The following is a 12,798-nucleotide window of genomic DNA, read 5'->3' as shown; positions in this document are numbered from 1 at the left end:
GAACACTACATCACAAACTAATGATGTAATGTATGGTGATTAACATAACAATAAAAAGTTTAAAGAAAAAAAATAGTGCAGCATTGGGCACCTGGGTGGCTCAGTCAGTTAAGCACCTGCCACAGGGCTCAGGTCACAATCTCAGGGATTGAGCCCCGCATCGGGCTCCCTGCTCAGTGGGGAGTCTGCTTCTCCCTCTCCCCTGCCCCTACCCATGCTCTCTCTTGCTATCTCTCTCAAATAAATAAATAAAATCTTTTTAAAAAATTTAATAAAAATATAGTGCAGCATGAACAATAACTTAAATGTGCAACAATAAGGGATTGCCCAATTAAAGTATCCATCAAGACCTGGAACAACATTCAATTATTTAACATTATGTAATTAAGTATTTATTGATAAAGCAGTTATTCATAATCCCTAAACTCTGGAAACAACCCAGATAGATACCCTTCAGCCGGTGAATGGATAAGCAAACCTCCACAGGATGGATTACACTCTGCAGTAATGTGGAGCAAACTCTTAGCGGTTGGTTCTCATGTGAATTATGCTCACTGAGAGAAGCCAGACTCAAAAGGCTATGTATTGTATGATTAATTTCTATGACATCTGGAAAGGGATAACTATAGTGAAGGACAAAAGATCAGTGGTTGCCAGGAGTTGGGGGTGTGGGAGGGCTTGTCTGGAAAGGAGAGGCATGAAGGAGTCTGGCGGACGATGCCATTGTTCCGTGTCCTGATGTGTGTGGTGGTTCTTTCAACCTGGGCATGTGTCAGAACTCGGAACTGTGAACTGAAAGAGGTGAATTTTAGTAGATGTAAATTTAAGGATTAAACTGTACTCCGAAATATGAGAGAAAGGCAGACCAGGGGGAGAGGGAAAGAAATATAACTCGTAGAGGAATAAAAGCTGAAGAGACTCCAATTTTTTAAAGAAGTTCTAGAACTCGGAAATCTGTTCAAATGTATCAGGTGAAAAAAGCAGGGTACCCCCCTCTGTTGCATTTTGCACAAAGTTCCATGGAACAGTTGTCTCATGAGATTCTCTGGTAAGAATAAAAAAATTCCTGGAAGCAGTTTGTGCCAGGCTTTCTGCTCCTCCTGACCCCAATACACAAGAGTCTACCGAGGTTCTTAAACATTTAAAGTAAAACCAGTGTAACATGGTTCACCCACCCAAGGCTCTACCCCTTTTTTTACAGTGAAGGAAATTCTTTTTTTTTTTTTTTAATTTATTTATTTGCCAGAGAGAGTGTGCACAAGCAGAGGGAGAGGGAGAAGCAGGTTTCCTGCTGAGCAACGAGCCCAATGTGGGACTCGATCCCAGGACCCCAGGATCATGACCTGAGCCGAAGGCAGTCGCCTAATAGGCTGAGCCACCCAGGCGCCCCTACACTGAAGGAAATTCTAAGTGCTTACTCTAAAATGCATTATAGGTGTACCTCTGGCCAGCTCTCGATTACTGCTGAGAAAATTTCTGATCTTAAATTGATTTATGATTTATTTTTGCCGCTTTGTATGTTTCTGGACTGCCTCCATCCTGACATCTATTGACGGGCTCTTGGTAAATGCTAATTAAACAATAGAATTTTATTAAAAACAAAAACACAACCTAGGACTCTAGATTGGAGTGAACAAATAGAATCAACTCTAGGTATTTTAGCAAAGGGAAATGAAACACGGGGAATGCAGTCCTCACAGAATGTGGGAAGGGCTTGACAGGCAGAGAGAGCCCGTGGCTGCTGCTGGCCCCCAGGAGCTGAAGGGCCGATGCCACCGCCACCCTTGTGATCCCCACCCCTCACACTCACCAACCACATGAACGGATGCTGGGCTGAGTCCAGCCACTGTAACCACGGCCACAGATGCCTCTAGAAAACTAGGAGCTGGTGACAGACACCAGAATCCTTAGACAAGCTGCTGCAATTCACGTTACTGGGACTTCACCAGGATATGCAGGAAGGAGAGGAAGGTGGCTTCCCCAACTGCACCTGGATGGGGGGGACCTGACTTCCGGAGGAGCGGCGGGAACGGCGTCTTTAACTTCTCCATGTCCCCAGTTCAGCGGGAGGTGGGAATGGACACAGGGGACCAGCTGACCATTTCCATCAGGCTTTAGGATCCTTGTTCCCATTGTCATCTAGTTTCTCCTAAGCAGACTCTGAAAAACTCTGCTCGCAGTAATTTCCAAGAAGTGGGTGTCCTAGGGAAACCTATGTTTTGCCAACAGAGAAGGCAAGAGTGTGAATTTCCTGACCTTTCCTTTAACTCACCGACAAATATTTCTATTTCAGTAGAGGTAAGGACCCTTGAGAGATTTTCATTCAAAGTCTCTTAGGTCACGGTGCATTTGGATGTGTAAAGATCACTTAATTAGCAGTAAGAGCAAGCTATGGTACAGGCATGTGGTGGGTTGTAGTCATCCTTTTGACTGTTAGGCTCTTGAGGCTAAGAATCTGACTTGCCTCACCTTCATATGCCCCGAAATTCCCACCAGAGTGCCTGATAGTAAGTGCACTCACGATAGTGAGTGGAATGCATAATCATCTGTAATCTGTTCACAAATCAGCGTTTTCTCTTTTATTTCTTTGTACTTTATCGAGTTGGATTTGACAAGATTCATCTGTTAGTCTGAATACTGCATTCACCATAGGAGGAGGCTAACTCACATCATCTGATCTGTGCTCAACATTATTTTCTTCTGCCTGAAAGAATAAACTCGTGAACAATGGACTAGAAGTGTCACTGCCACAGTAAATACCGTGTGAGTTTGGCTACTCTGTTTCGAGCTTCTCGAACTCCCAGAGTCGAATGTGGCAGTTGTCTTGCTGTGGGAGCGGGCATCAACAGCATGAAGCTGAGGCTCCCTGAGGGCCCAGTTCTTAGGAGAGAAGGAAGGGTGTCCAAAGACAGGCCACTCAGTACCTCACACGTTTCTTTTAATAAATAGGATAATGATGCAGCCAGGGATGAGGAAGAAGGTTCTGTAGTTCCTAACAGACTTGAGAATTTCATGGAGAACCTGGTGCCTGGATATAGGTGTGTACGTGGTACCTAGAAGAGAGGGAGAGATAAGTAAGCACCCCCCAGGTAACCACCATCCAGGTCACGGTACATAGAGCATTACCGGTACCTCAGAAGTGCCCCCCATGTCCTCTACACCACACCCCTTCCAAGTACCCCCTCCGCAGATCTCTGACCCCATCCCTTAGTGGAACTAAGGATGGAATTATACACTAGGCATTCTTCTGTCTTGGGCTCCTTTCACTTACTATTTTCTTTGTGATATTTACCCATGTTGTTGTATGTAGCTTTAGTTCATTAATGTTCATTGCTGGATAGTATTAGAATGTACGACCATATCACACTTTATCCCTTCTGTTACCGATGGATATTTTGGATTGTTTCCAGCTTGAGGCTATTGTAAATGATGCTATTCTGAACTTCCTTTGACATGGCTTTTAGAGCGAGTACGTACGTTTAGCTATTGAGTATAAATGTAGAAGTAAAATTGCTAGGTCATAAGGTAGACTCAGCTTTAGGATACACTGTTGTGTCTTCTGAAGAATTATGCCAATTTCCACTCCTATCGGTGGTATATGAGATTTCCAGTTCCCTGCATCTCTGCCCACCGTCCTAACGTCAGCCATTTTCATTGTAGTAGTGTGAGGGGGTGTGTAATAGTAGTTCATTGTGCCTTTATTTTGATTTCTCTGATGAATAATGACAGCCCCTTTTCATATGTTTATTGGCCATTTACATATCCTCCTTTGTGGGGTGCCTATTTGTCTTTTGACTTTTTTTTTTTTTTTTTTGCTGTGTTGCTTGTCTCTATTGGTGAGTCACTAGTTGGATATATGTACAGTATTGCAAATTTCTTTTCCCATCCTGTGGCTTGCCTTTTTGCTCTATTAGTGGTAATTTTAGGTAAAGAGAAGTTCTTAATTTTAACATAGCCCAATGATCAAACTATGTTTACAACTTTTTGTGTCCTGTTTAAGATACTTTTGCCCATCACACGGTCTTAAAGATATTCTCTTGAGAAGATTTTTATTTTGCTTTTCTTATTTAGATCCAGTCTACTTGGAATTGATTTTTGATCCATCTGTGTTCTGTAGGAATACCCAATATGCTCAGCGCTATTTGTAAGGATTGTCCTTTCTCCATTTACTAAAGCATCAGTTTTGTCATAAATCAAATGACTGTTGACACTCCCCATATATATATACACCCTACTCTCTTGTGTCAGTTTGTCTTCATGCCAATACCACCTCCTTCTTTACTGTGGCTTTGTAATAAGTCTTGATGTCAGGTGGTAAAAGTCCTCCAACTTTGGTCAAGTATTGTAACTCTCCTGGTTTTGATCCTCTGTGGGCTTGTTAGAAAATCTTTACAGTTCTTTTAGTGGTTACCCAAGAGATTACAACATGCATCCTTGATTTATGAGAGTCAAATGCAAACTAGCACCTTTACCACTCCCTGGGAGGAGTGAGTCATTAAATGAAATTCAATTCTACATATATTTAAAGCCCACAAGAACTTATTTTTATGGTTTTATAGTGAACGTATATTTAGGTTCGTCCATGTATTTATTCTTTCTTTTGTTCTTCATTCCTTCCTGCAGTTCTGTTCGTCCATGTGGCATCTCATTCTTTCTGCTTAAATTGTCTATTTAGTGTTTCTTTTAGCATGTTTATGCGGGTGATGAATTCTCTCAGGTTTTGTTTCTTTTGGAAATGGCTTCGTTTCACTTTGTTTTTTGCAGGATACTTTTGCTAGGTATAGAATTCTTTGTGTCCTTTCCTTCAGTGTCCCTGAACTGGACTCTTGCCATTTCCACTTGCCCACAGTGTGCACTAAGTCAGTGTAACCAGCTTGGTCAGATAACTCCAGATCTCATATCTACCAAGCAAGGATGACTATTTTTAGAGATATGGATAATCCATCAGATTAGGCTTTTTGGAGGACATTTTGCAGAATATATGGATGTCTGAAGTGTACATTCTTAGTCTTCTGGGCTTCTAGCCCAATTCTAGGAGTTTGCTCTAAAGCATATAATTTCACAAGTGTAAAAGTGAAAATAACAGCAAACGTTTTTTTTTATTTTTTTAAAAGATTTTATTTATTTATTTGACACAGAGAGACACAGCGAGAGAGGGAACACAAGCAGGGGCAGTGGGAGAGGGAGAAGCAGGCTCCCCGCAGAGCAGGGAGCCTGATGCGGGGCTCAGTCCCAGGACCCTGGGATCATGACCTGAGCCGAAGGCAGACGCTTAACAACTGATCCACCTAGGTGCCCCAGCAAACATTTATAAAGTACTTGTGATCTGCTGGGCACCATTCTAAGTGCTTTGCATGCATTAACTACCGCATAGGGCAGTTGACTACCTCATAGCAACTCTACAAGAGAGGTGCTATTGTTATCCCAGGCTTACAGAGGAAGCATAGAGAGGTCAAGTAACCTGACCAGGGTTCTATAGCTGGTAAGAGATTGGACTGAGATTGAAAATCAAGCAGTCTGACGTCAGAATTCATGCTTTTAATTACCATTCTGTACTACCCCTCCAGGATGTTATTAATGCATTTAAGAGCAAACAATGTGAATATACTAAATGTCCATCAATCAGATCTAGTTAAGTAAAGTGTAGTATTTCCATAGAGTGGAATGTTCTATAGCCATTAAAGTAATACAGTTCTGTAATCATGAAAAGATATGGATGACATATTGTCAATGAAAAAAGGCTTTGGAACTCTATGGAACAGCTTATAGAGTATGGTGCCATTAGTTGTGAAATTGTGTGTGTCGGGGTGGTTACGGACAGAGGCCTCGGCAATGCACTTGTAATAGTGAGCCTGACTTGTTTTTGACAAAAAACTATAAAACTATTTTTGTTTAGTGGACAAAGACTGCATCTTCCTCCTCCTCTATCCTCCTATATTTCTTGTTATGTAATAGCCAGTTGAAAATAAATGAACATGATGGCTATTGAATGGATGAATCAATAAATATTTGAGCTCTATTATTATTTACATGAGGATTTCCTACAAGGAAGATTTGAGACTTGACTGTCATGAACAATAACTCCTCTTTGACTGGGTACTTGCATTTCTTAGTATTCCCCTGCACTGTCCTTTTTTTTTTTAGAAACAACACAATATGGATTTTGGCAATTACACAAATACATGAGTTTCAAAGGGCTTTGAGAATCAATCAAATTGGCAAACCATTGATTAGCAAAATTCCTCTTAGTTGCTGTAATCCTACCTCCCAAACCTGATTGAAAAAGGGAAGCAAGTTCTCAACAGAATTACTATCCATCCATCCTTTCTCTGTGGTGCTGTTTCAAAATGAGAAGTCCACCTCGAAGAGTTGAGTTGGGCTGGAGCATGATGCTTGCAGGAAGCAACAGCAGTGTTTCTCCAGCCACAAAGGGCAAAGGAACTGTTTATCCATTGCAGCCGTAAAACTGCTTGAGAATTGGTCTTATTACCCAAGCCTGTCCTGCTGCTGTTCTGACGGACCCAACTGGGGCACAGCGGACAGATAAAGGGGGGTCAAGGAGCTGCCTTGCATCCTGTCCTCCGAAAATCACCATAAGCCCCAGAATTTAATTTTGATCTCGAAACACCACTGAGGTCTGTGTTTATATATGTCTGTGGGAATGTTTCTTAAAACATGCTCACTTGGGAGAGGAAGTAAGTACTTCATGTATCATATTTTTAATGCACACAAGTCTTCCTGTAAGTGCGGCAATTGACTTGATTCTTAAAAAAACAAACAAACAAAAAACCTGGAAACCTCCATAAAATTATTTCATGTGCATAGATTGATGGCACAGGTTGCTTTCCACACCATACCCCAAGCTCTACCCGCGCTTGTGAAAACAAAGGGTCGCCCATGTACCACAATCTTGTGCCTCATTGTATCCTGGCTCTCGCTTATAATAAAATTGCATGGCTTTGCCGCCTTCTCACTTGGCACACACTTAGTGACAAGGAAGTGAAAATCCTGTAGTTGGGATCGTCCAGCCTCATCATGGACACCGCAGAGCCATATCCGACATCACTAGGACAGTCCGCAAAGCAGGACGGGTATTTTCCCCGTCTCCTAATCTCTAGTTCCTACTGTGATGCAAGGGCTGCCCACTATGCCCTCCAGAAGTTCTGTGTTTGCACAGGGAGCCAGGACTCGAGGGTTCAAGCTAACATTTCCTAAGGTCAGTGACGAAGGGCTGGGACAGATTTTCTTTTCCTCTAAATGGGAGCACCCCTGTTACTAGGCCAACAAAGAATTCTCAGATCTTTCTCTTGTACCTCTTTGTACACAAGAGTTTCTACATCAGAGTATGACCTTGGACTTTCAAAAGCTGTACTACCACTTTCAAGTATGGTACTCCTATAATCCAGAAGTTTTAGTCTTTTGTGTATGTTTCAAAGAAGCCCTCCAGCAGCCATGACCTGCCATATTCACTATGAAAAGCCCGCGTCGGCCTCAGGGGTTTAGCAAGGTGAGATTGTCCCCTGACCAGCAGCCTCAGCATCCCCTGGGAGCTGGTTAGAAATGCAGACTCTCGGGCCCCACCCAGACCCACTGAATCAGAACGTGCCTTTTAAGAAGCCTCCCAGCAGATTCGAAGCAAGATACAATTTGAAAAGGCACCGAAACGGCCTACCTACAATATCCCAGCAAATATGGGGACAGTGCCAATTAAATTTCAACCTGCACGGACCTGTTCAATTACATTACATTGAACATGACTTTCTTCTGTTCTCTTGTTGCTCAGAGGCCCCTCTGCCCACCCAGATTGGAGAAACATCCCTTAAATGTTTGACAGTGTCTTTTGTGTTTTCTAGCAGATTGCCCTCCCCTATACTTGTCATTCTAACAGGCTGCTTAGCAGTTGTCAAAAATGATGTTCTAACCTGTCTCAAAGCTTGTTTGATCTCCTATCATAATCCCGTTGACCTGCCAAGCCTTGTGATTCATTATGGTTAGAGCTGTGCATATTAATGCGAATTATGGGTGGGGGAATTTTGTCTGCTTTGTGAAGATCTACTGTTTGGACTTGTTAGATTCTGTGAAGCCAAGACAAGCAAGTGATTGTTTCCTAAATCATGCCGCATATGGACTAAAGTTTAGAAATATATACCTAAGTATCTATTTAGCTAATACTGATATTGTAAAAAGCATGCAGTAGTATCTTATACCATCACAGTAAGAAACATAACACCTGCCTTTTTTACTTGTTTAGCAAAGCAGTGCCATTTAAAGAGATATACACAGTAAAACAAGGTAACAGTGGTGGTCGTTATATGGAATATACATATTCAATCATCCAAGATAATTAGTCAAATGAACAAACCTTGAAATAATTATTTACTTGCTAGGGTATCATTTTAAATGGTAAAATCCTAACTCTTGGCCAAACAAAAAATGTGTCAGAGATTTTATTCAACCGATTAATTAATGAAGGAAATAGCCTTCATTAATAGAATAGCCTAGTTAATAGAACTAAATATTTATAGATAATTTAATAAAGAAATCTTACTTTGAGACTGCGGGGTTATACAAAATTGGTTACTGTCCTATAGGGCAACAAACTGTAATCAGTTTGGGGTTATCATTTCCACTGGACAGAAATTGTTTGCATCTCTACCAAAGAAAAATCCATCAACTCGCCTGTCACGTTATGAAGTCTGAGACCTCTGTCTAATCAGTAGTAAACAGTGAAGAGAGTACTATCCCTTCTATCATGCTTGGGTGGCCTTTTCCCCCATATGACATTGAAATGAGGTATTTTTTGCCTCATGTCCAAGTTTTATGTCATATTTCTTAACACACTTACAGAAAACCATTTTCTGTTACAAAAGTTCAATGTAATTCTTTTTTTTTTTTTAAAGATTTTATTTTATTTATTTGACAGAGAGAGACAGCGAGAGCAGGAACACAAGCAGGGGGACTGGGAGAGGGAGAAGCAGGCTTCCTGCTGAGCAGGGAGCCCGGTGTGGGACTCGATCCCAGGACCCTGGGATCATGACCCGAGCCGAAGGCAGACGCTTAACGACTGAGCCACCCAGGCACCCTCAATGTAATTCTAATGAAGGTTTAAATGTGCTCACTTAGAAAGTGAGCATTTATTTTAAAATTGCAGAAGGTGAAAGGTGGCATACTTTCTTCTACCTCATGTAGTTACTCCTGAGCTTGATGAGTTTTCAAAAAGTCCTTTTCAAAGCTTTCTCTTTATGGCCATAAATTTCCATGCCTAGTGATCCCTAGTCCTAGATTTGTGCTTGGAAATCAGGTGGCTTTAGATGACAGTCGTGGCAAGGAGGGGCATCAGCGACAGAGTGCCCACTCAGAGAGCCACAAATATCAGGAGGTTCGACCGCTTACGTTCACACCATGTGGCAAGGTAAATCTTCCTGCTTTTGCTTGATTCCTGTGAGCGTTGGTGTGTTTCAATAGGAAATTAATATTTTTTGAATTTATGCAGTCGCTCTTTCTCCTCTATACATATGCTAATCAAATAACATGTAGGTTTCTCTCCATAATCATTCATATTCATATTCATGAACAGCATTGCCTCCCTCTTGCCATTTGGCTTCTACTGAATCTCATCTGCATTATTCTCAGAAATTGAACTAATTGTGAGCCAGCATGGAAGTGAGTAAGTATTCAGAGTGTGTTAACTAGGAAACATTGATCGATAACTATAAGTTATTTTCTAGAATAATTGTAGGAGTTTAGATTTTTTTTTTCCAGTTTGTTTTAATGTCAGGGTCTGCTCGCATTGAGAGCATTCAGGGTGCGTACAAAGAAGTGGGTCTTGGCTTTTCCTCTGCTCCTGGCTGCAGCCTGCTCTGTGAAGGCAGCCAAGGGCAGAGAGGGCCCTTCACATTCTCAGCGGGAGACCTGGCTGAGGGGAAGATGCCAGAATCATAGAGTTCTCGGCATAAATAGTTCCAAGATCTGAATGCATTCTTTCCTAACAATTGAATGAATGGGTTTCTTCTCCCCCCTTCTTTCTAGTTAGCTAACCTTGTGTTGTGTTGGTCTGCTCAATAGCATTCTTCAGTGAAGATGTTTGGAAAGGGAATGTGAATTTGTGGCAGTAAGCTGCGCATGGGATCGGGATGTAGGGTCAGAATTCACAAACACTGGCCCTTCTCAGGGTGGGGGCCTGTGGCTGACATATTGACCAGGAGGAGTGTTTCTGTTTGGCTAAGAATAAAAACACTATTTTATGTGTTTCTACAAGCACTCGCTGAAGTTTGTCCTGATGCTTGGGCTAGCTTGGTTAGCATTCTTTCCCGAACGCTCCAGATTGCCTGTCTTTATTTTTGTTTTCTGTAATGAGACATAATAAAGCTCAAGCTTTTATCTAAGTACTAAGTGTTATAACCGAAAATGGGAATAGGTTCAAAAATCATCGTTCTGCATTTTAACTTTGGAAAATGTTAAGTCTCGTGCAATGATTTTTTTCCAAATAATTTCAAAAGTTTTGTTTAAACCCGGGATGGTAAATGGAATTAGAGGTTCATTATATTTTGAACAATGTGCTCGGTCAGGTAGCCCTGACTATGGATCTTATGTGCCTTTCTTTTAAATGGTAGTTACATCCTGGAGGAATGGTATGTTGACTATCATATAGATGCTTGGGGGTGTTTCCCTTTTTGGCATTTTTATAAGCATCAGTTAATTATTTCTGTTTTCATCTACTTTGAAACATTCTGATTTTAACATCCTGATTTCTTCACCTGGATTACATTTTTATTATAATAAAATAACAGGTGTTGACTAGAAAATTTACAAACTGCTGCAAAGCATGGAGAAGATAATCATCATCTGTAATATGCAAACAGAAAAAAACTGCTTTTTAACATTTTAGTTGATTTCTTTGCGATATTTTACCCATGCATGCAAGTATGTGTTTCTATAAAACTAGGAGCATCCTTTATGCAAAGTTTGTATTCTGCCTGATATTATCTCACTTTTGGTTACTTTGAAACCATAAAAAATGAGGCTCCAGAAAAGTATCTTCTCAAATGTAAAATGTTCATGCTATATTAGTACATATTTTTATCTTATTATAGTATGCCTAATTTATATCTTTCCAGATTCTTTCTTATTATGATGCCTGCCCCATTCCTTGTGCTATTTTTGCTTGTTTGTGTTTCTGGATTGTTGTTGTGGAGCACCTGTTTCTTTTTGAACTTAATTGGTATGAATTGAACTAACCCAACGAGAGTCATCCCTCTACACAAGTCTTTGTGAACAGCTTATTTATTTATTTATTAGAATAAGCTCTCAGGAGTGGAATAATTGGGTCAAGGTGGTGAATATTTTGTACACTTCACAGTCTAATTATGTACCATGGAAAGGAGTTTTAAGCCTTTTTTTTCCCCCCCGCAGTAAGGAATATCTCTTCTGCCATTTTTGTCCTCAGGTCTTTCCTTACCATGCTTTTGGCACCATTCCCTTTTCCTGATCTCCTGTGCCGTTTACATCTCCCTGTAAACCACACATGCCCTTCCCTCTCTCCTCTCTGCCCCGCCTGTCACATCTACCTGCTCAGGACAGCATTGTCCCGGGGCTGGCTGTTGGCTCCCCACCTCTGCCCTGTGCCCCCTGCCCTGACCTCTGCCCACGGCCCATCTTTGCCTCGCCAGAGACCTGGGAACTGTTTTCTCTCTGGCCCCGTGTCCTGTGCCGAATGGTAGAGGTTCCAAAGAAATCACCCCCTCATTTAGAATGCGCCCAAATCAAAACAGCAGATGCAATTTTGAGATGGAGATTTTTGTCAGTTCCTGTAGTTTCAGTAGCTTGAGAAAAGTAATATAAAAAGTTGTTCTTGAATTTTCAAGCATTAGAGACCTTATTTTTAGAAGCTGCTTAGGATCATTTTATTACTAGAAATTTAGAACGCTCATTTGAGGTGGTTCAAGTATTTTCCTTAAAAAAAAAACCTAAATGTCTTTATTACAATATCACCTTTTGTGGCAGAAAATCGAACCATGTGGCTAGAAGGAACAAACTCTATGCCAGCAGCCATGTTTGGCTAAGATTATTTTTGCCTCAAATGCTAGGGCTGTGGACTAAGTGTAGTCTCCTGATGCATTGGAGAGGAACAGAATTAGCTTATGAAGAACATTCCAACCAGATGTCTGGGAATTGCTAACTGCAGTTACAAAAAAGACGGAAGGAAGGAAGGCAAGCAAAGTTTCTTTCATGTATTGAAACAATGGGTATTAACTATTATGGATATTCAGGTTAAGAGAAAGGCATTGAATTCTCCTAATCGCTATGAACTGAGTATCTGCTGAGAATCTCTATTGTAGAAGCCTTGAGGATAATGCCAAGATGCAAGAGAATGTGCCCTTGCTGATCAGAGTCTTGTAATCAACTCAGGGGAAAAGCATGCGGATACATGACCACAGCAAAAGCCAGAGAAGGGAAGGGCTTTCCGAGGGATATTAAGCAAGGGCTTTCACATTCAGTTCAGGGAGAGGTTATTTCCAACTGCGGTGATACACGAGGTATTTGGGAAAGGAAACAGCTTTTGAGCCAAGCCTTCGATGCACCGATATGATCTTGATAGAGATGGTTAAAGTGTACGGTACATAAAAGGAATGCAAACCTAGGGGATTGAATTGTACCGGGCATGTTTGGGGAAAGCAAGCAGCCCTGTCGGACTGCAGTGGAAAAGTTCAAATGGGAAAGCAGTGAGCGAAAACCCTAGAATGATGGACTAATCAAACCCATATCACGCTGGACTCTCTCAGTCTGTAGGCTAGTATT

At 41.3% G+C, this 12,798-nt stretch overlaps 1 protein-coding gene across 2 annotated transcripts in view; it reads left to right on the top strand.

Moving 5' to 3' along the window:
* The window catches only part of SGPP2 (sphingosine-1-phosphate phosphatase 2), a 105,477-nt gene that overhangs the window by 88,321 nt on the left and 4,358 nt on the right, over positions 1-12,798 (top strand). The window contains exons 5-6 of one of the 2 annotated variants that reach the window (XM_088021541.1): positions 2,022-2,032; positions 9,312-9,412. The exons of the other annotated variant lie outside the window; for it this stretch is intronic. Of the exons in view, the coding sequence (XP_087877667.1) occupies positions 2,022-2,032; positions 9,312-9,412 (112 nt within the window). The remainder of the gene's footprint in view (positions 1-2,021; positions 2,033-9,311; positions 9,413-12,798) is intronic. 2 annotated transcript variants of the gene reach the window in all.

The sequence above is a fragment of the Eumetopias jubatus genome, unplaced genomic scaffold (assembly GCF_037043125.1).
Source record: "Eumetopias jubatus isolate StellerSeaLion01/CBP00866 unplaced genomic scaffold, mEumJub1_p1.0 scaffold_3, whole genome shotgun sequence".
Classification (NCBI taxonomy): domain Eukaryota; kingdom Metazoa; phylum Chordata; class Mammalia; order Carnivora; family Otariidae; genus Eumetopias; species Eumetopias jubatus.
This window is presented reverse-complemented; position numbering and strand designations above follow the sequence as displayed.